We start from the raw sequence: 24,375 nt of genomic DNA, 5'->3' as shown, positions 1-24,375 counted from the left end.
GAAGTGACTGAGAGAGGCGTTAGCCTTCCTAGCTTAACTCCTCTCTCCGCCACTTCTGAAACGCAAAGCTGCACCATATTTACAAGAATGTGGTGCCGCCTTGTATTTTCCCCGGCGGTGGCCTTAAGTTTAGCAACTTAGCACCAACGAAGGCCCCCTTGCACCATAGTGCAAGGGTGTCTGCGTGCAGGGGAGGATTGTTTATGTGTAGGAAAGTGCCTCTTCCTGCACATGAACAATTCTAAAATGTCATTCTGTCACTTTCATGTGTGCTGCTTCATGCAGCACACTTGAAAGTGACACAATGGCTTTTTTTTAACACCTTCAATGCTGTACTCCCTTGAATCCCATTGTTCATGACGAGCTCAGCTCGTCATGAGCACACGAGCAGTGTACTGCATGACGAGCTGAGCTCGTCAGGAGCATGGAAGGGGTTAAAGATTGTTTACGTACAGGAAGGGACACCTTCCTGTACATGAATAAACCATGGCAATTTGCTTTTTTATTGTGTGCTGCACAAGGAAGAATACCTGGAAAAGAAAAATGAGGAGAAATCATGCATTTCTCCTTGTTTTGCCAACTTAAGACCTGGAGTTACCTGGTCTTAATTGTGGCGCTGCCTCCTATTTACGCTGCCCTTGTACATTGGGGGCAGGGTCAAAATGAATGAGTGTTGCGGTGGAACTAAACTCCCAGGTGAGAATTTTAGCTTTTTTTTGGGGGCGGGGGGGAGTTTTATATAGCGCAAACTAGACCCGAAGATATCTGGTATCAGAGGGCTTTACATAGCACCAGTTTTGTTACATAAGGACACATTCCTGTTTGTTACGGAAGGAGAGATTAAGAGATTTGCCCAGAATCACAGAACGTTGGGTGACGCTGCCGAGACTGGAACCCTGTTCCCCAACTTCGACGTTGACCGCTCTAGCCGTAAGGCTACATCCACTCTACCTGATATGAAAGCTTTAGCTGATATAACTTTTTTAGTTTCTAGTAATTTCTTAGGTTTCTTGTTCACAACCAAACACAAATTCATATAGTGTTTCCAGCAATCGACAAACACTACCCTTTATGCATTAATTATTTTTCAATATCTCCTTTACCTCCTGGCCAGAGGTAGGTTTAACCTTGCAGTTGTGTTAGAAGGGATCACTGACATAATATCGACAGTCAAAATATCGACTTACAAAAATATCGAGGTAAAAATATCGAATGCCAGATTATCGACTTCCTATCTACAAGCAGGTAAGTACAAAAATATCGACTCCAAAATATCGATAGGAAAAAAATAGACAGTCAAAATATCACATTTTTTAAATGTCTTAAACGTAATTTAAAAGTAATATAATAATAAATATAATTATTTAAACATACTTAAAATACTTAAATAAACTTAAAGTAAATAAATAATTAATGTTACTTTAAAATAAAAAAATATTTTAAAACATATATATATATATATATATATATATATATACATATACATATTATTAACAAACCTTATACAATATTTTTTCCGTAGGATAGCGAGAGGATTACATTTACTATTCACACTCCAGAGAGTGCAATAGTAGGAAAAGCGTTGGATAGCGTAGGGGTAAAAATGACTATTCCCACTCCAGAGAGCGCAACAGTAGGGAAAGCGTTGGATAGCGTAGGGGTAAAAATTACTATTTCCACTCCAGTGAGTGCAACAGTAGGGAAAGCGTTGGATAGCGTAGGGGTAAAAATTACTATTCCAACTCCAGAGAGTGCAACAGTAGGGAAAGCGTTGGATAGCGTAGGGGTGAAAATTACTATTCCAACTCCAGGGAGTGCATCAGTAGGGAAAGCGTTGGATAGCGTAGAATTAAAAATTACTATTCTCACTCCAGTGAGTGCAACAGTAGGGAAAGCGTTGGATAGCGTGGGAGTAAAAATTACTAATCCCACTCCAGTGAGTGCAACAGTAGGGAAAGCGTTGGAAAGCCTAGGGGTAAAAATTACTATTCCTACTCCAGAGAGTGCAACAGTAGGGAAAGCGCTGGATAGCGTAAGGGTAAAAATTACTATTCCAACTCCAGAGAGTGCAGCAGTAGGGAAAGCGTTGGATAGAGTAGGGGTAAAAATTACTATTCCCACTCCAGTGAGTGCAACAGTAGGGAAAGCGTTGGATAGCGTAGGGGTAAAAATTACTATGCCCACTCCAGTGAGTGCAACAGTAGGGAAAGCGTTGGATAGCGTAGGGGTAAAAATTACTATTCCTACTCCAGAGAGTGCAACAGTAGGGAAAGCGTTGGAAAGCGTAGGGGTAAAACTTACTACTCCAACTCCAGAGAGTGCAACAGTAGGGAAAGCGTTGCATAGCGTAGGGGTAAAAATTACTATTCCCACTCCAGTGAGTGCAACAGTAGGGAAAGCGTTGGATAGCGTAGGGGTAAAAATTACTATTCCCACTTCAGTGAGTGCAATAGTAGGGAAAGTAAATACTTCATATATAAATATAAATAACATAAATATTAATACCAATTACAAAATAATTAAAATATTTTACAATTTTATAAAACATACTAATTAATCAATTAAAATATCAAATAAAAATGAAATAATAATAAAAATTACCTTCTAATACTAATTATTTACAAAATACCAATAAATTAATTTACAATATAAAAATAAATAAAAATAAGACACAAAAAAATATTTAAAAAATTTAATTACTTACAATTAAATTACTTCCCAAGCTATTCCCCTATAAGCACACAACCCACTACAGAAAATAATGTAATACAATTAACATATTTATCTATTAATCAATTACAATAAATTACCATTTATATTTTAATTAATTACCAATTAATAATTAATTAACAATTAATTCTAAATAAATACCAATAAATGAAATAACATATTTAATTAATTATAATTAAATAACTTCCCACCCTATTCCCCTATAAACCCACAACCCGCTACAGAAAATAAATTACTAAAATGAACATATGTATCAATTAATCAATTAAAATAATTACCAATTATATTATAATTAATTGCCAATTATTAATTAACAATTAATTCTAAATAAATACCAATAAATAAATTAACATATTTAATTAATTATAATTAAATTACTTCCCACCCTATTCCCCTATAAACCCACAACCCGCTACAAAATTATATTACACAAAAATTTAAAATGTATATTAACTTACCTTAAATTCGATATTTTTGTTGTCTAGTCGATATTATGTCCATTCTGTATTTTTGATTCGATATTATGTCCATTCTATTCGATATTAAAATTTTCTAGTCGATATTTTGGTAGTCTATATTATGTCCAGTCAATATTTTGTCTATTCTATATTTTTTACTCAATATTATGTCTAGTCGATAATTAAAACTCGATATTTTGTCTCTATACCGTCAGAAGACCAACATAATTGCGCAGACTTTGAACTTTTAAAAGTTGTACAGACATTGTAGCTCACCAATGGGATGGAATATCCACAAAACCCATAAGATCCACGGTAGGTGTATATGATAACTAAGTGCAACATTCTATGCCACATATTACACAGATCTTACTGTCTCAAACAGTAAATGTACTATGCAAGTTATACAGTCCCTACTGAGGTTCCGTGACATTCGTAAGTGGTGTTTTTGACTCGCACGAATATGGTCGAGTCTGGTATCTATGAACCGCAAATGACGAGTTTAGTGGGTGTACGCAGTTTCGCTGTACTAGCCTAAACCGTTCGTCTGTTTCGTGGGTTTCTATATCTGTGCCCACGGGTTCCATCTTAGATACGGCATCCATTTTGTCTCTTGCCCTCAAGTAGCCAGCGAACGGACGCTGTCCGCTTCGCGACCCTGGGATCCCCAAGACTCTTGCGGAAGACACGTTTCCTTTGAAAGTGTCTTTATGATGAGGGGGATGATACTGTAAGGCAGATGGCCCTGCTTGAGGCTCATCTTGCCGTGCCGGTCTATTGTGTTAGCCGTGCATCTCATTAGGCACGTCCCTTTGATGCTTGCAGCTAGTGTTTCCCGATACCACCCCTTTTACACCCTTTTCGATCTCCCCACTGTTTTTGCCTTCCTCTACACCTGTTTCTGTTCCTTCTTCGATCTGTTTACTGCCGGTTGGAATGTACTAATGGTGGGAAGATGGGTTTTTACAGTTGGGAACCACCGAATGTTTCTGTACTTATGTTCCGGACCTTGAATACATCAAAGCGACCCCTCTTGGGGATAATGATGGGAACCAAGTTGTAAACCTTTGTGTATCACGTTAACGTATGGGAGAAAACTGTATAAAAAGGAGCGATCCACAGTAGCAAATTGAATCAGATCCCGCGAACTTACATGCTGTGTACTTCACGTGACTTCTGTGTTCCCTGCAGTAAATAAACTTCGAATCTTTGACGCCGAAGGAAGTGTCCCGTGTCTCTGTCATTTGTACACCGGAACAGGTTACCCACGAAGGTTTCAGGTGTTGTCCCCTGGCACCGCTGGGTCTTAAATAACCCAGTCCTTCAGTTGGCGCCCAACGTTGGGCTGCATCAGTGGTACCGGTCCAAGCCCGACGATCGTGAGGAACTTCGTGTGAAATCTCCGAGGGAAGGTGCACCCCGCTTCATCGATCCTGTTGTCGAAACAAGTGGCCCGACGACTTTTCCCGCGAAGATTCCCGCCTCCTGACGGCTGCGACGGACTTCTGCCCTGACTGTAGACCTGTTTTGGCGCCTGGCGTAGACCTTGGTACAGCGAGACGATTGACGGGCCTTCCTGGTGACGCCATCGATCTTTGAGTTAAGTATTTGTGGGTCGCTCCCAGAGTCCTTAGTTGTGGTTCTTAGTTGTTGCATGGTTCCATTGCATTTGTGGTTCTTAGTACTTGGTTCTTTGTTGTGATATTTGACGTCTGCAGCCGCCAAAAACCAAGGGTATTTGTTCTTTGCAGGGACTTGGTAAATCCCGTAACCCTTGAAGTTTGTGAAACTCGGCTAGTGTGCAAGATGCCTGGTCGTAGTACTTTGTTTGGTTGTTTTAGAAGATGTGGTGCGGATTCCCGACTGGAGGACTCGTGTCCGATACCTCCGGTTGGATCTCCGACTTATGAATTGTACAGCAAGCATGGGTTAGGTCCGATTACCTTTAATAAATATTGGATTCGCTATACCAGAAAGGATGGTGTCCTTAGTTGGCCACCTCATGGTAGTTTCGAGACCTCGATTTTAGATAACCTCGAGGCAAAATAGTTTAAAAAGAAATCTAGGCCGGCCATGTTTGATGCCTTTCGGTTATGGCGTAAAGAAGCCAGACAGAAAGAGATCAGACAGACAAAACGTAATCACAGAGATGGTGTTGCTACCATTGTAAAGAAAGCAGAGCAGTTTCAGCGTGATAAGGAGGAAAAGGAAAAGGAAGTTTTTGATAGGCTTCAGCGTATGACTATAGATAAATGTTATCCCGCTTTACCAACGGAGTCGGATAAGAAGGAGGAATTAGTTGAGGACCCTTTAATGTCCTATCTTATGAAGTCACCACCTCCGTACGCGCAGGGTACCACAGCTCCTGTGGTTCCTCCCGTACTTCCTCCTATACTTCCTTCTCAACCTGTTCCTCAACCTGTACCCGTTCTTCCGACTGTTCCTATTCCTTTGCCTACTTCTGTTCCTACTGCTCCTCCGCTTGTACTTCCTCAAACTCCTGCTCCCGCTGCTGCTCCTGTTCTGCTTACTCCTGTTGTTTCTTCTGTTCCCGATTCCTCTCTTGTTACTACTCTATCGTATACCTCTCCATCTACTCGACGTCGTACCCCTTCTGTAGCTGCTAACTTTTTTAATTCTCTTGGACCTATTCTTGAGTCCGCTGGTTCGGACGGTCCTCAAAGACGTAGTCAGCTTCCCGGTAATCGGGAACGTGCTGCGCTGTATAATATGGCGATGGGTTGGATGAAACACCCCCTTAGAAATCCTCCACGTGCGGTACTTGATACGTTCTGTCAATTCAATATACCGACACAAAGATACATTTTCGAAGAAATGTGCAAGGTTCTACGTGATCAAATATCGGCCGATGCATCTGACGATGTGTTGACCGCTTTGACTAATTTGCAGCTTCAGTTCTCGAGCGGAATGATAGTGGATTCTAATGTTCGACGCGCTGTTGAGCAATTGTTATCTCTCCGTCCCTCTATAATACCTCGAGCATTGTTTGTAGAAGACATTGAGGGAACACTAGACGCGCATGGTCAGTATCCCATGCGCGAAGTTCCACCAGTGTGGATGCCAGGTAATCCTGCTGCTAATCCTGCTATTCTGCCACATTTCCAGAGAGTATGGATACACCTCCCATGGAAACGATCGGAAGTTTTGCAGGTGAAGCAATCTTTGCCTGACCCGCGCAAAAATCCTGCAGGGTATTATAAGGAATTATCGCAGCTCGTAGATGCTACGATAATGAATCTTGCTGATATCGATATGCTGTTCGGTAATGTTGTGCCGCAACCGGTATGGGCTAAGATTCGTCAGGAAGATCATGCAAACAAATTAGGTGGTGATTGGGCTGCTCTTACGGCGGCAGATACACGACAAATTGGTGGGGCTAAACCCGAACAGCTCATTACGGCTTTGCCTCAGAGAATTATTACCCTAATGAAAACTCTTATGCCAGCCATGATGGTAAATTGGGCCAAACTGTCTGCTTACAAACAGAAGAAGGATGAGAGCGTCTCTGATTTCTTTACGAGATTTGAGGAGGCTTTCATCGACCACAGTGGTCAAGACATGGGTACCGAAGGTGGTCAGAGGTTGTTTGTGGACAAGTTTGTTTCCAATTTGCTGCCAGATTTAAGCAATAAATTACGAAATTCTGAAAGTGCGTGGGCTGTTTCTACTTCTGCTCAAATATTGGCTACGGCTCAATATTATGAGAACAGGGAGAAAGAGGAGAACGATCGTGCCGATAAAAAGACGAAAGAGCTCAAAACTAAAGTGCTGTTACAGCAGGCATATCCTCCGCGTTCGAATCAGAATGATTCGCAACAACGTAACCGATCGCAGCCGCAATCTAATAGGTCGCAATCTCGAAATGACTCCTCTTTGCAGAGATCATCGTTAGGGTACAATCAGTGGCCTATTGTAGACAGGAGGGTCATTTAAAATTCGATTGTCCAGTTCTCAATGAGCGTAATAGTGGTAATTCGTCTAGAGGGCATCGTGGTGGTTGTCAACAGACATCACGTGGTAGAGGTCGCGGTGCGCAGAACGATCGTTCCACGAACACTTCCGACTCCAATAATTGTTTTGATCAGCGTGGATCGTCGCAAGGGCGATCTGCTCAGTACAATGTGGATGATTATTACGTCGATCAGGATGCTGACGACGGCAATTACTAGGACAGCCATAGACAATGAGAGGGAGTAGTATCAGTTCCGGTTGATCAGAGAGGGCCTTACGTCGCAGTTGCCACCTCGGGCATCGTTGAGCCTTTTCTGTTGGACACTGGTGCAGCGAAAAGTTCCATCATGCATTCGAAACTCCCTGGCGCACCTTTTCTGGCTTAACAAATGTTTCCGTAGGATTCTCTGGCGCCCCTGTTAGCAATCCAGTTTCGTGCCCTTTGTCTCTTACCATTGGGCCTCGTGAGCTACAAGCTCCGTTGATTTTGACCACTGGGTGTGGTGAAAATCTTTTGGGCCTGGATTTGCTAAAACGTTTGTATGCGACTTTGTACTGTTCTCCTGCGGGAGTAAAGCTTACGTTGGGAGAGAGAGTTGTCTCTCCAATGTATATGTCTCTCGATAAGCTTCCACCGGAATTGAGTTCTCTTCCTGCATCTTTGTGGGCAACAGGTCCCAATGACGTGGGCCTGCTTGATATCTCCCCTTATGTTGTCCATTTGAAATCTAATGTGCGATTGCCACGTATTCCCCAGTATCGTATCTCCCTTGATGGTGAGCGAGCACTGTTAGCGATCATCTATGATTTGATCGAGAAAGATGTTATTGAGGAGACTCGGGGAAACGTGTGCAATAGCCCTGTATTGCCCATCTTGAAACGCACAGATCCATCAAAACCGCCTGTTTATCGGTTTGTTATCGATTTACGGGAGGTAAATAAAATTGTGATTCCTCAGTTCCCTGTTGTGCCTGACATCACGGCGCTACTGACTCTGATTCCAGCTTCTGCATCTTGGTTTTCGGTGATCGATCTGAAGAATGCGTTCTTCAGCATCCCGATTGCTGAGGAAAGCAGAGACCTTTTCGGTTTCTCTCTTGGGGGTCGCAGCTTCCGGTTTAAACGTGCTCCTCAGGGCTACTGTGAAAGTCCATCGATATACAGTCAAGCCTTGAAGGGCCACCTGGATGCCTTTGTGTTGCCGGCTGGTGCAGCCTTGATCCAATATGTTGACGACTTATTGGTGGCTGCAGATACTCAGGACATTTGCAAGATTGCCACGGTGTCGTTGTTGCAACATCTCTGTGATTTACATCACAAGGTGTCTCCCTCTAAACTTCAATATTGTTGTCAAGAAGTAACCTATCTAGGTCACTTATTGTCAAAGGAGGGAAGAAGGTTGACCCCAGAGAGAATTGCAACGATTGCGCGAATGACTGTGCCAACAACTCAGAGAGATGTGCGTGCCTTTTTGGGTATCACGTCATATTGCAGGCAATGGATTCCCAATTTTTCACTGTTAGCGAAACCATTGGTGGCTCTTACGTGCAAGGATGTTCCAACTCCTTTACTATGGACGGAAGAATGTCAGAAAAGTTTTTCTGAACTGCGTGATTCGTTGTGTTCGGCTCCTGTGTTAGGTACCCCTGACTACAGTAAGCCGTTTACACTGTACGTTCACGAGAGAGAAGGTTGTGCGTTGAGTGTTTTGACGCAACCTTTTGGTGATAAGCAGCGTCCATGCGCATATTTTTCCTCGACCTTGGACCCGGTAGCTAGAGCATTGCCGAGTTGTCTGAGGGCAACAGCGGCAGCTGCGGTGTCCATCCGACAATCAGCAGGATTGGTCATGGATAATATGCTTACGGTGATGGTTCCACATGCAGTTGACACTCTCTTAAATCGTACGAAAACTCAGCACTTGACGAGTGCGAGGTTGTCTGGGTACGAGTTGACGCTTTTGGCAAGTCATATTCAGATAAAACGTTGTAATGTCCTGAACCCGGCGACTCTATTGCCAATTAGTATGGAATCAGATGAAGTAGCAGCTCACGACTGTTACTTAAGGACTGAGGAGGAAACAAAAGGTCGCGTGGACCTCAAAAACACTCCTTTGGAAGATCCCGATGGGACCTTGTATGTGGATGGTTCATGTTTTAAATTGCCGAATGGTGATGTGACGACTGCGTATGCTGTGGTAACTTTTAACACTGTTGTGGAAGCCGCGAGATTGAATCAGAACTCTGCCCAAGCTGCGGAGCTGATCGCTTTAACTAGAGCGTGTGTGTTGTCGAAAGGGAAGCGGGTGAATGTGTTTACCGACAGCCAATACGCTTTTGGCGTCGCTCATAGCTTTCGACGTTTGTCGAGAGAGAGAGGTTTCATGACGTCGCATGGCACTAAGATCCAGCATGGACAACTTGTGAATGATCTTTTGGATGCACTCACGTTACCTAAGCAGGTGGCGATTGTTAAATGTAGTGCGCATCGTAAGGTGACAGATGATGTTGGTCGTGGTAATGCGTTTGCGGATGAGACTGCTAAGGAGACTGCCCGGAACCTTAGCACTAGAATGTATGTGACGAGTTCGGTTAGGTGGCCTACAGAGACTAGCATGTGCGAGAATACCATCGAGAGTGTGAGAACGATACAGAATGAGGCCACCGAGACTGAAAAGACGAAGTGGAAAGAAAGTACGGGAAAGTTGGATGCGAATGGTTGTTGGATTGATTTGTCGGAACATAAGAGGTGGATGTTGCCAGATGCGTATGTGCTAGCTGTTGTGACGATGGCACATGGGTTAGCACATATTAGCGCGAAAGGTATTTGTAAGTTGTTGTCCCCTGTGTGGAAGAATGATGGTATTACGAAGTGTGCTGAGAGATTGGTGAAGAATTGCATGATATGTATGATGTACAATCCTGGTAAGGGAACCCCTACACCTCCTGGCCATTTTGCTCCCCCTTCATATCCTTTTGAGGTGATTCAGTTAGACTTCATCCATATGGAGCGATGCAATAACCTGAAATACGTTTTAGTAGTGGTTTGCGCATTCTCCCGATGGATCGAAGCCTATCCTCTTAAAGACAACACTGCTTTGTCCACTGCAAAAATCCTGCTGAAGGAATACTTTCCTCGGTATGGAATGCCACGGATTGTATGGTCTGATAACGGAAGTGAGTTTGTGGGGAGTGTGATGAAGAGTGTGTGTAAGGGCCTTGGAATAACTCAAAAATTCCATAGCGCCAATCATCCCCAGTCAGCAGGTTTGGTTGAAGGGTATAATGGCACCCTTAAACTCAAACTAGCGAAGATTTAGGCTACGACTGGTCTGTCGTGGCCTGACGCTTTGCCTCTAGCTCTGTTGTCAACAAGGGCGACGGTACACTCCCGAGTAGGGCTTAGTCCCTACGAAATAGTGTTCGGTCGTCCTGCGAATGTTTGGGGGGTCCCTAGACCGAGAGAGTTTTCAGATCTTGAGTATCCAATGTTGATTGATTATCTTCATGATCTGACTGCTAAACTGAGGTTAATTCACCAATAGGTTTACGAAGCACTGCCGACGCAGACGGAGGGTCCAGGCCACCAGCTCCAACCGGGAGACTGGGTGGTTACACGAAACTTCGCTCGCAAAAAGAATCTTGAGCCCCGTTTCACTGGCCCTTTTCAAGTCCTCCTTGCCACGAGAACTGCTGTCCGTTTGGAAGGTCGCAAGAACTGGGTGCACGCCACCCATACGAAAAAGGTACCTATACCTTTACCGGCGGACTCGTGGGTGAGAAAAGGCATTGCTTTATCTGAAACAGAGAAATTCCAGACCTTTGTACCTTTTAGCGACGCTGAACCTGCTGGAGAATCCTCAGTGCAGCAGAACGACATTGTTGAACATTTGTCATCACAAAACTCAAGATCTGAACAATTGACTGATCAACAGAACTCTGTTCCTACATCGGATCCATTGTTTGATGAACAGACACGTCCTGGGAAAACTCGATACTTTTTGCGATCCAACACCAAAGACTAATAAATTTTCGTTTTGTCCCCCAACATCTGCATTATCCCATTTGCCACGATCAGTCTGAACCCCTGTATAATTGTGATTATTTTTGTAAATATTGAGTTTTTTTCCATATCTGCCTTTTTGCCTCCACAGCTGAGAGACTTTGTACATATTTGTGAAATAAGATACCTTACATCCAGGTGTACCGTAGGGCCGCGCGTGTACTTCCTTCTGGTTAGTAGGTGTTGACGCTAGGTCAACGGCCGTCGATTCCTGGAAATTCCTGGGGATTGACTACTGCTACACAGAACGAAGTGCGTCAAGAAACGTTGCGGACGGTCTTAGGGGATGGCGTTTTCGAAGCTGATGGACTTGGAAAAAGCTCAGGCGCAAAGATTCAAATTCCAACAGATCACTCGTACTAAATGTTGTATGTTTCAGGTGGTCCTACTGTCTTTAATTGTTTCTTCGCTATTGGCGGGTGGGGTGTATTACATGATGCAGTACTTCCTACCTTCTGCCATACCTACTCCTACTCCTGAACCTAACACTACCTCTACTGTGTCCCCTCATTCTTTCCATATCTTACCCCAACACGAACAGGCTAGACGTGCGGAATTCAGAAATAATTCCTTTATTCGGCTCCTTCATCAGCATCAGTTAGTGGTTAACACTACTAATTGTTGGGTGTGTGGGTTAATGCCACATACCACGGATAAGGGAATTCCATATCTGGTCCTTCCTTATAGTTCCCAGGGTTCAGCTCGAGCATTTCAAACAATGTTTTGAAGTGCACTAGATTCCTACCCCAATCGAGAGCCACGTTCTTCCCACTTTGGTCTTGGTTCGTATCACAAACCTTTGGCTATAGCGATTGCCGATTTAGATAGGGATATCTATGAGCCGTCACTCATCCCAGAGGAAGAGGTGCGAGCCTATAGGGACCTGAGTAAGGCTGAGTATAGTGCGCTCGTGGGTGAAATACAGCTTAGAAGTTCGCCTCCGATATGGATCGTACCCCACATTGGTAATTTTTGTCTGCTAGGTCGTGGCCGAAGATCGAGAGCTCATCTCGGAGAGAGTGCTTGCTCTGAGACTTATATCCTACCGATGCTCTCTTCCCCTGTGTTTCTGGCTGCCAAGGGTACATACTTTGTCTGTCATGATCGTGCGTATACATGGTTGCCCTCTGACTTTGTGGGCTCATGCTATATCGCAAATCTGTTGCCTCCGACGTTCACTGTTGATGCAGACTATCACAAGACTAGAGTTGTGAGAGGCGTGATTAGCGAAGAGGACACTGCCGGTCAAGAGGCAGGAGACTTTTTCAAGGGTTTCCTTCCGTTTTGGGGACCTATGGTCAATAGTAGGAACCTGAGACAGTTGACTCGAGTGGTGGAATCGACAGCTAATATCACTGCCAGTGCCCTTGGTAATATCACCACAGAACTTCAGGCGGATAGGCTTATGACGTTACAAAACCGTATGGTTTTAGACGTGGTCTTAGCAGATCGAGGTGGAGTATGTAAGGTGATCCATTCGAGTTGCTGTATTTTCATTCCAGATAATGCTCCGACTGTCTATCAAGCCATCTCAAAGTTGCATAAGATCTCTGAGTCCATACACGTGGACGTAGGGGATTGGACGCTACTAGGGTGGTTGTGGGGCCTAATGTCGACCTGGGGTTGGAAGATTCTGATGATCATCGGAGTCGTTGTAGCATTTCTGTTCACGTGTTGCCTTTGTGTGCAGTGTGGTCCTGCCTTATGTGGCCTCTGTGCTACAATGTGTATAAGACAGTCACCTGTTACCAAAGGAGCTCAGATGGACAGAGCTATGTTGCAGCAACATCTAGATGGTCTAATGAATATCGAGTATGATTCCTACTAGTGCTTGCCTACATGAGGGCAAAAGGAGCGTCTGAGGTTCCGTGACATTCGTAAGTGGTGTTTTTGACTCGCACGAATATGGTCGAGTCTGGTATCTATGAACCGCAAATGACGAGTTTAGTGGGTGTACGCAGTTTCGCTGTACTAGCCTAAACCGTTCGTCTGTTTCGTGGGTTTCTATATCTGTGCCCACGGGTTCCATCTTAGATACGGCATCCATTTTGTCTCTTGCCCTCAAGTAGCCAGCGAACGGACGCTGTCCGCTTCGCGACCCTGGAATCCCCAAGACTCTTGCGGAAGACACGTTTCCTTTGAAAGTGTCTTTATGATGAGGGGGATGATACTGTAAGGCAGATGGCCCCGCTTGAGGCTCATCTTGCCGTGCCGGTCTATTGTGTTAGCCGTGCATCTCATTAGGCACGTCCCTTTGATGCTTGCAGCTCGTGTTTCCCGATACCACCCCTTTTACACCCTTTTCGATCTCCCCACTGTTTTTGCCTTCCTCTACACCTGTTTCTGTTCCTTCTTCTATCTGTTTACTGCCGGTTGGAATGTACTAATGGTGGGAAGATGGGTTTTTACAGTTGGGAACCACCGAATGTTTCTGTACTTATGTTCCGGACCTTGAATACATCAAAGCGACCCCTCTTGGGGATAATGATGGGAACCAAGTTGTAAACCTTTGTGTATCACGTTAACGTATGGGAGAAAACTGTATAAAAAGGAGCGATCCACAGTAGCAAATTGAATCAGATCCCGCGAACTTACATGCTGTGTACTTCACGTGACTTCTGTGTTCCCTGCAGTAAATAAACCTCGAATCTTTGACGCCGAAGGAAGTGTCCCGTGTCTCTGTCATTTGTACGCCGGAACAGGTTACCCACGAAGGTTTCAGGTGTTGTCCCCTGGCACTGCTGGGTCTTAAATAACCCAGTCCTTCACTACATGCACAGATTTCAGGTAGCAGTGTTTTCCATCAGACTAGATAAAGTTCAGTATAAGGTTTTTAATCAGTTCAGTTCAGTTCAACTTTATTTCGGCTAATATAGCCATAAAAGCAGGAAGTACAAGACAAGGAAAACATTTACCGACTAATATATAAAATGACCTTGACAACAATTAATCACATGAACACATTACAATTAATATAATGGGGCGGAGTAACAATTGAATCAGTAACAAGTAAATTTATATTACTACATAAAATCCAGATAAGACAGTAAAAAAGGTTATTTCCTCGTTAAAAAGCCAGACTAACAACCAAAGTTTAAGATCTTTAAAATCACGCAATTTTTACAAAAAGTGAACTCAGTGCATTCTGCATTATTTAATGCTATATAAACGAAACTACAGGTTCCAATATTGTATTACAATTTGTATCCAAGTCGTTTTTTGGTGAGATACACATTGAATAAGAACCTGCTTATGCAAAAAAACACCAATTGTGAGGTATTAGACTTAATGATACGCTCTGCCTCTTTATACGACCTGACACCCATATTTTTACAGAGGGATCTTATCCAACTGTGTCTAGGTAACTTATAAGCCGAACAAAAAAACAATAGATGGACATCATCTTCCTTTGTCTTTAACGAGCAAAGGGTACAGATACCATCCTCATTTCTACCTCCCCATCTGCATGTATGAGCATTAGTCTGTAATACCCATATCTAAATTGCAAATATAAAGTTTTTGCTAATGGTGGTCTTATCTCATCCATAAATGGTTCAAATGCAGCGTTATCTTTTATAGTCAGAAATTTCTGAGTCAATGTGCCAATAGATGGACAGTGGGATGGCTCATCCTTGACATAGGACCAATAAGTAGATTTTAGAACCTTTTTACACACCAATGTCATATTCTGGGGTTCGTCCCAAAAATGGGACAGCCCTAATCTGGTACACCAAAGTTCAATGTGTTTTAACCATGCAATTTTCTTGTACTCATCAATCTGGATAATTTCTATCAGTCCACTTTTATAGTTAAACAACTCTGGGGTTGTCCATAACCTTACCCAATACAGCAATGGCCTAAGTGCATTTTGGTAATCTGTCCGCTTAAGATCCAAATCCAAAAATACTGGAACTAGGTGGGTTCTAGTTGGTAAATTTAGTAACCTCTGCAAAAAGTGTTTTTTTACCGTTCAAAGTTGTATTAACTGCAATGCCCCCAGACCTCAGCACCGTAAAGTGCAGCTGATTGGGCCTTTGCCTTGAATACTTCCAGTGCCGACGTAATGGCTTTAGAATAACTAGCTCCGTGCACTTTTAGGATGGGCATCGAGTTTTGCTTAAAAGCCAGCCTACTTTTTGTCAGATGTCCCTTCCATGAACGGTTACTATCCAACGTAATACCTAGATAGTTGAAACTCCCCACATATTCCAATTTTTGATTATTTAAGGCCAAGTTCTTCCTGAAGGACTTTTGCAGATTTATTGACATGTATTTTGTTTTAGATGAATTTATTTCCAACCCCTTCTTTACACAGGAACCGTAAAATGAGTTCACCAGATTTTGAAGACCCTTCGCAGTCTGTGAGATGAGGATTGTATCGTCAGCAAAAAGCAATTGCGTGATTGCCTCATCTCCTAGCCTCGGGGAGTCATGATCGCAATCCCTTAAGTAAATAGGTATATCATTAACGTACAAAGAAAAGAGCGTGGGCGCCAACACACAGCCTTGGCGCACACCACGGCTCACAGGTATGGGCTTCGAAAGTTCACCTCCCTTTTCCCATCTAACTTTTGCATAATTCCCTGTGTGTAATCGAATAAGTTAATTAAGTAGCTCGCCTGGGACCCCCAAGTCTCTTAATGTAATCCACAGAAGATTCCGTGGGACGAGGTCGAAGGCGGCCCGCAAGTGTATAAATGCCACGTACAAACTGCCCTTTCTTATATTAATATACTTCCAGCAGATGCACGTGAACCTGAACACTTGATCCACCGTACTAGTTTTTGATCTGAACCCTGCTTGATATTTAGACAATATCCGTGTCCCATCCATCCATTCTGTAAGTCTATTTAAAATATGTCTGGCAAAAACCTTCTGTAAAAGATCAATTAAACTGAATGGGCGATAATTGCCCGGATCGTAGCGATCTCCTTTTTTTAAAATCGTTACAATTTCTGCCCCTTTCCAACTGTCAGGGATTGGTGTTCCAGCCACTATAGAATTACATAAAAAGTTAATGTATGGCCCCCATACTTCCACATCATGTTTTAGTAGGTCTCCAGGGATCCTAGCCGGTCCTGGAGCTTTACCCGCTTTAATAGCCCGTAGTGCCTGCATAGTCTCCTCTATACTAAATCTTAATGGCGCTATGCTCAGTTCTAAATTGCCCTCTAAATTTTGTGTGGGCAACCCCTCTTCATCTTCTGAGTAAAGTTGAGCGAAATGGTCACACCAGGTTTTTTCATCTAGGTAAAAGTCCTTGGGTGATCTACCCTTTCTGTTACCTTTTGATATTAAGCTCCAAAAGGTACCTTGATCTCTCAGTTTAGCTGCTGTTAGTAAATCGTCCCATAGTGCATCATCCCATGTTTTTTTCATTTGGGTCAAGATTTTATTATATGCATATCTACTTTCTTTTGTAGAATGGGAGTTTTTAGTTTTAACAGCCTGGATCAAATGGTACTTTGCTAGATGACATTCTTTATTGTGCCAAGGGTTAACCAACTCTAAATGGTTTGAAGTCTTATCCCTTTTACAAACTTTACTCAGAAGGGGGCCTAGAGCATCAACCAGTTTATAATGTAAATCTAAAACACCCTGGCTGCCCATTAAGGGCTCCTTGCAAGATGTGATAGTGTCAGAAAAAGTATTATAAATATTTATCATTGAGTCATCTTTGGCCAGGATGTAGGGCCATCTCAGTGCACGTCTGTTGTTAGATATCTGGGGTTCCCCAAGGGAACTATTTAGTGCAGCCTCCTCTTCTCGTTTAGATATAAAAGGTTGAGGGTTTAGCCATAATTGGAGTGGAAAATGATCACTCTCTGTCCTAACATCTATTTTAAGATCAATGAGTAAATACCATAAGCTCAAAGAGACAAATATGAAGCCTATATGTGACTTGCAGTTGCCTTTACAGAATGTTGGGGCTGCTGCTCTATCCGACTGCAGGCGGCCGTTACATGCCCTTAAGTCGTGACCTACGGTCAACTGAAAAATTTCAGTTGCTGCTACAGTGCATTTAACTGACCCAATAGAATCCAAATTTGGAATGTCTTTTGCTATGTCCTGTTCTTCAAGTAAGTTATCAAGGCCCAACACTGGTTCATATTTACAAATATAATCCCCTCCTACTACTACTTGGGCATTCGGTCCTAAGGTGTCTAAAAATGAGTCTAAAAGTTCTACTACCTTAGATTCTTTATTTATTGGGTGTGGCCTATTGTATATATTTATTAAATGTATGATTTCATTTCCCCTTGTCACCATCTGTAATCCCAACAAATCAGGGGAAGGGATATTCAATGAAGTAACTTCTATTTCTAAAGTGACTCTAACCCAGATCACCAGGCCCCCAGACGCTCTTCCTCTTGTCGAGTTAATTGCATCACAATGGAAAGTTTTATACCCAAGCCTGTGGGGAGTTTTTAAACACCAGTGGCTCCATTATGATGTCGGGCGGATCGCCACCGCCATGGTGGCGGTGGCGATCCGCCTGACAGAAATGCCCGCCCACCACCCTTTTCCCACCGCCACATTACAATGGCGGGGGGACCGCAGCGTAGGCAAACACCGCCCGCCACTTTTCCGCCCGGTCGCCTTGCGGCCGGGGCGGGAAAGGGTTCATATGGTGATGGTGTCTATCAGACACCGCCAGCCATATTAGCATGCGTGTATATAGGTGCCTTTACACGGCGGCGATCCCGCCACGGAAAGGCATGCGGTCGTTGCTATTTGGGGCCCCTGCGGGCCCCCATGGTGAAGGCCGAGGTGGGGGTGCACAGAGGGGGTACCTATGGTACCCCCCTTCATTTGCTTATACAAAGCGGCAGGTACCGCGCGGTGCCTGCCGCTTTGTATATGCAAATGCAAAAATGCATTTTTAGCATTGTGGCGGCCGGTGCAGAGTGCACCGCCGCCACAATGCTAAAAATGAAGGATGTGCCCGCCACTGTGGCGGGCACATCCTAATTCCCCCAACGGGACCCCCGCCCTTATGGCGGGGGGTCCAGAATACCGATAGGGTGGCGGGCGGACAAAGTCCGCCCGTCATCCTAATGGGGCCCCAGGTCTCCTGGAGAAGGATGATATCGTAATCCTCAATGTAGGTACACCAAACAAGGTCCCGAAGGTTCTTGGCTAGCCCTGCTATGTTCCATGATATTAATCGTAAGGATAGTTTATCCTTGGGTCTGAGTGATGGTGCCTCCAGCAATGTATCTTGTGTGGATTTAACAGCTATAGGGCCAGCTTGGATACTTATTTCTTCTAGAGAGTTGCTTCCTATAATAGGTCCCTCAAGCACACTACTGTCTATTCGACATATACTGGCCTCTTCTAGGATACCAATTGTATCACCAGCACAATTAATAATCTTGTCCATCTCCACTGCCTTTAGAGTAGACCCGAATATAGACCCATCATCGTGGTTCAGTATAGGCGCCACTGTCTGTATATGCTCAGACTCAAGATTTATCATATTTGATTTGCCTACTTGGCTACTTAAGGTTGGCACCAATCCAGGGCTACCAATCGACATGAGTCAATCGTTCTGATCCAGCGCACTCAGTGCTTGATATCTATTGTGCGTTGTGATCTCAAAGATTGGACTCCTGTAAGAGTTAGGGGGCCTAGATAGAGTATTACACTGGGGGACCTTGGCTAAGTGGCTATAAAAATATCCCAAGGGGTGCACACCCACACTATTCTCACCCTGCTTCAGGGATGCCGCTCTAAGAAGCACAGTCGCAACATGCTTGGGGTGTCTAAAATTAATAATAATACATTCACCTCTGCAAGTTTTCCTGGCATTTCCAATCCAGGGTACCCGTCTAGTTGACAATATCTGATCAGAGTAATGTATCGGGAACCCGCAGTTTTTATTCAGCCAGGAAACAGTTTTATGTTTAAGTGAATCGTGTGATTCCTGGCGGAAATTGGACTCTATGGGGTCTAAGGGTGGGACATTTGAAAGTACGACTGCATATGGTTCACAAGCTGGTGGGAGATTAGTTGGTCGTATTTTTCTTACTGGAATCAAAGGCCCCCCTGTACTTGCTGGGGTTATTTTGGTCTGCATAGACTGGCCATTCAGTTGACTCATCTCCCTGGCTGTAGCCGTATTTGCCACCCCCCCCACCAATTGCTGCTGTACAACATTATCTGTTAAAACGTTCCTTTCCCTCAGTTTCGGGCTCTCGCCATTGGTTATCTGATTTAGAAGCTCTCCCAATCTAGATACTTCAGTAGTCAGGGCATCAATTTTTACCACTAGAGGCTTGACAATCACTTCTAGTTTGGCGTCTAACAACTTAGCAATATGGACCAAGAGATCAGAGTTTGTGTTAATGCCAATGTCAGTAGTCATAGTCCCCTTATGGCTGGAAGTACTCCTCTTAACTGTTTCAGGCTTTTTCTCAAGGTGAGTTCCTCCCCGCTTAGACGCTGTTTTCCTACATTTCCTTATTGCTCTCTTGGCTGGTGAGCAGTGTATAGAGACATCCATAAGATCATCAGGCAGGTCATCATCTAGTGTGTCCTGGCCTACCATAGTTATCTCCGGGGGTTCCACTGTTGGGGCATTGATGGTAGCATCAGTAGTAGAAGGGGGGGCTAGGTTCGATCCACTACTGGCATCGGATACAGTAGTTGTTATCTCTGTTAAATGATCACGTCCCAGTGACTTCCTTCTGTCATTGTTAATTTTGCTCACCATTTTGACTAGATAATTGTCCATGGTTACTTTGCTTTTAGCCATCAATATTAGCTAATTACTGGCCCCTTTGATATCAATGTCTTTCAGACCACCACTAATAGTAGGCAAGGACACAGGAACAGGGTTTTATAACATCAATGTACTTCCTGTTTTAACTACAGAACCTAAGCTGCATTTACAAAATATACTAAAAGTTCATAAATCTTACTTCTTAAGGGGGTGGCCCTGCCCTGCCTCAGTCTGCCAGGACTTCACAGACTGTCCCGCCCTTGTCCCGGGCTTCTCCCGGGCACGTCTTGTGAGCGTCCCGCGTGGGCGGGAGGTGGAGCCGGTGCTTTGTAGCGCCTCCGGGAGCAGCGCTCGGGTCACTGGTGGAGCGCCGGGGCAGCTGGGATATGTGGTCTTCCCGGTGTCGCCCGGTCCCGGTCTGGCGTGGGTAGAAACAGCCGCCGCTGCCCACACGGCGCTGTAGAAGTGCTGGCATCCCAAGGTGCAGAGCAGGTAAATTCGGGAACTGGCCGTTGCCCTCACGGCGTTTGTCTGACTAGTTCAGGCCCCATATTACACAGGTTTTACAGTCACAAGCTTCTGGCAACAGAGCTTTCCCTCAGGAAGTACATGGAAGAATTGTAGAGGCCTAAAATAAAATACCAATTCCTCAGGCTAAGCAGCTCTTGCAAATCCACCCTTAGAAAACAGATATGTTCCTAATGTTTCACACATTTCATAGACGAAGAGCGGCATTAGATAGACCAATTATTCTAAAAGATACAATCATCCAAAATCATCAGATAGAAGCATTTTGCACTTGATTATGTAATGATGCAAACTACATATTTGAGCGAAAGGTTGTGTTGCATAGAACTTATATATAACATTACCCCTAACCTCTCTCCTTATGACCACAGGGAAGTTGTGAGGTGCTGAGCCCCTCTGGGGTCTTGATGAGAAGCATGGTGGAGTCACAAAATTCCCAAGATGAGAACACTCTGCATGGACTGCAAAACTTGGGATTTGATGGAGAAGAACAGCCTTGGCCGAATGTCTTCGATACTTAAGAGTATGAGATGAATTCCTCAGCCTGCCCAGTTGTTTGGACCCTTCCAAAATGGACTGCAATTATGGACTTTGTTAATTGGCATGTAAATGGATGTTTCTTGGCTAGTGTAAGCCACCATCATTGGTCAAAAATCCACTTAGTTTATGTTCCATAGTCTCCACTTTTAATGTGTAAGTATGGGCTTAGCAAATGTATGCACACATCTACTTCCCACATGACTGTGAACAACAGCAGAACTGACAATGGGGTTAGAACCTCTTTGAAAGGCATGTTGGTTAGTCTTCATTACAATGTACCAGGAACAACTGGAAAGAAGTGGCAAGCCACTGGCATACATTTACCAAATAACTACAATCCGATATCTTGCTGAACCTGGATGGATGAATTTCCAAGACACAGCATCAGGAGTGGTTCACGCTTGGGCAGATTGTACCCTATCTTTTATAGTGCATCAATTTTACATGTGAAAACTGTTGCCGATCCAAATATCACCACCAGCATCTCTCAAACTCTTACTAAGCACCACTGGAACATTTGCATTATGACATGCAAAGTTTTAATTAAAAATAGATAGAAAATATTCGATTACAACGTGCTTGTTAGATCTCAGTTTGAAAGTTGAATCGTTCTGTGTGTGATGTGTGTAGCAAAGCTTTTATTTGTAATTTTGAGTGATATATACAGAACAATCCTTTTTTTAATGCTAATATGATTAATATGATCACTGTTCGTACATTTGAAGCAGTAGCAAGTAGTGGAGAGAGCAGTCGCAACTGCTGCCAATATGTATTTGGGGGGGCGGGGGGGGGGGGGGGTGCAGGGCAGAAGCAGCTGTGACGGCAGGGTGGAGGGGAAGGTGAATTTAAATAAAAACATAAACATGTTTTCCCTGATCCTGAAGCCCGCCTTGCGCTTCGGTTTTCTTCCAATCTCCTGCAACTCCCGACAGTCCCGGCTGAGACACACTCCCCAACCAATCCAGACACAGCTCTCATGCTATGAGATCAGCGGCGAGATTGTCCTGGGCTGACTGGTTTGACTCTCCACTCAGGCACAGGTAGTCTGTGACGTTTCTCCACCCGGCTGTATAATACAGTGCATTAGAGAAACCTAACTGTGCGTGTCTGTGTGGCCTGCCTAAGATAGCTGGCCAAACAGACATGTACAATTAGAAGTGCAACAACCACTCCAGACTGTGACCACAGCAGCGTCCACACTACACACACTGGCTCAACCAGCAGCTGGAAAATAAAACAATAATACAATATAATTGTATTTTTCTGCTGATTGCTCTGAGCCAGTAGGGGTGGCGCTCCTCTGTCATTGTGGAAGAGCCGCCCTGGTAGAGAGCTGCAGGGCCTGGAGGCAGGCAAACTTGTGTGAATAGAGTAGCCAATGAAAGTGTGCTTGATTGCTAAAATTTCCAAACTTTATATTTGTTTTATGCTAACAGGGCAGAGAGGGCAAATGTCCATTCTGGTCTGCATGCAATGTTCATGAACGTGGCAGCTGAAGTGTAGCTATGGGGAGAGGCGACCTTGCGGAATTCCATGTGGAAGGAAGGAGGAAACGATAGCAGTATGTTTCCTTATACCTCTTATATATTTTTTTCAAGAATACTTCACAAATTTTGTAGCAAAGCAAGAGCTAACCATTAGCTGACCACCATACATTATAAAGTTATATGTATAAGGTAACAGGTGTAATAATGACGTTCGAGACAGACTCGCTGCTGGAAGGGATGCTATCCTATAGAATTCCCCCTGCAGTTCTGATGGAATAAGGGACATAATGTGACTTGGCATAATAATAAAGACCGTATACAACCATGGGTGATTATCATATAGATATGTTTTACATTAATAGGTAAAGGTGTGTGATAAAGTATTAATGGGGCTTATCCAACCCAGCCCTCGTGTTTATGATTAATGAGTTGTTTATATTAAGGAAGATGATTCAAATCAACATGATGTGCACACTAATAGTGTATAATAAATACTTATATAGTGTAAAATATCAATAATTGTATGTGCATAATGATTTCGGGGTACGGAGCTCGGCTCCATATTTACGATCTATAGATAGATTCTCTGGGAGGATTGTCTGACGCCTAACGCTCTTGTCTATCTGAGCATAATTTGAGCATAATTCGCTAAGGAAGGAGTGAGAGACACCTGTCAGTTCCCCTTTTCTCCGACAAGTTCAGCATTAAAGTTTGGGACATGAGGGATCTACCGATTGTGCCTTTCTTGATTTGAGCCAAACACAAATCATGGATTCTGTTACTGAAAACATTATGGGCATATGGCTTCTGGTGCACTTGTCAGCTTCACAACGCATAGACCACCCCATTTAGTTTGTTTAGGTGGGTGAGAAACACGCTATTCAACACTAAACTTCCATAAACTGCCAACAAGGAAACCTGTGTAATAGGTTCATTATTGAAATGTGATTATCAATCAAGCTTGAAGCACTGGTTTTATTTTGTTTCTTGTTTTCCTTGTATTGATTTCTTTTTCTGTGCTCTAATATCCCAATTACCTTTCGCGGCAATCATCCTGTTTTACTTTCCACCAGATAAACCGGTGTATGAATTCTTTGGTTTCATTTTCAGTGTCTCTAGTCCCCAGAAAATGTTAGCATATGTTTAAAAAACATATTCATTGTCTGATGTCAATCTTTCAATTAGGTCATGTGCAAGATGAACTAATGCAGTTGTAACCGGTGAACCTTTGCAGGAATGGAGAATCTTTGGTGCACACAAAACAACATCATATTCATTGTAAATTATTTCTTCCTGTAATACATGTGCTCATGGTCCTCACTCAATAGCAAGTCATGCAAAATGTTTCTACTGGCTTTAGTTTTGATCGATAAGAGATCTGGTCTCGTTAGCCTGTCCCCTATGCTGCTTTAGAAGGAGATGTTGAATGCGAGTGTTCCGTATACCATTATGACGTCCAAAAGATCGATCATTTTTTGTTACCTCAAAGGATGTGCTGTAGATAGTGCCCATTTGCGACTGCAATAAAAAAAAAATGTGTAATGTACTAAAGTATATTGGGGCAGATTTACAAGCCCCTTGTGTCACTTTTGCGTCACTTTTCCCATGTTAAAAGTGACACAAAAGTGGCAAGGGGCTTGTAAATCTGCCCCCCTGTGTATTGAAAACAGGGCTTGATTGGTTGTAGAGGGCTCCGGGCATTTACCCAGTGGGCCGGAATGGCAGGGCCGGTTTTGTCACTGGGGCCCGGTTTTTCCCCCTGCAACAAAAGCGGGAGCAGTGCTTTTACTAGCATACCGCCCCCTCTCCCAGGGCAGGTCGAGCAGTAACCTGCCAGGACTGGTTGCTGTTCCTAGTCCTGCCCTAATTGCAA

At 43.7% G+C, this 24,375-nt stretch overlaps 1 protein-coding gene across 3 annotated transcripts in view; it reads left to right on the top strand.

Moving 5' to 3' along the window:
- LOC147685041 (uncharacterized) overlaps positions 1-23,021 on the top strand; it is a 434,659-nt gene extending 411,638 nt beyond the window's left edge. The window contains exon 10 of one of the 3 annotated variants that reach the window (XR_015300672.1): positions 20,847-20,986. Coding sequence is in view for 2 of the 3 variants with exons in the window: in XM_086940933.1 (XP_086797059.1) it covers positions 20,847-20,996 (150 nt within the window). In the remaining variant the exon portion in view is untranslated. Of the gene's footprint in view, positions 1-20,846 lie in introns of all 3 variants that reach the window. The other 2 variants (XM_086940933.1, XM_086940932.1) reach the window with 2 other exon arrangements.
- The last annotated feature ends 1,354 nt before the right edge of the window (positions 23,022-24,375 follow it).

The sequence above is a fragment of the Lissotriton vulgaris genome, chromosome 10 (genome assembly GCF_964263255.1).
Source record: "Lissotriton vulgaris chromosome 10, aLisVul1.2, whole genome shotgun sequence".
Taxonomy (NCBI): Eukaryota; Metazoa; Chordata; class Amphibia; order Caudata; family Salamandridae; genus Lissotriton; species Lissotriton vulgaris.
This window is presented reverse-complemented; position numbering and strand designations above follow the sequence as displayed.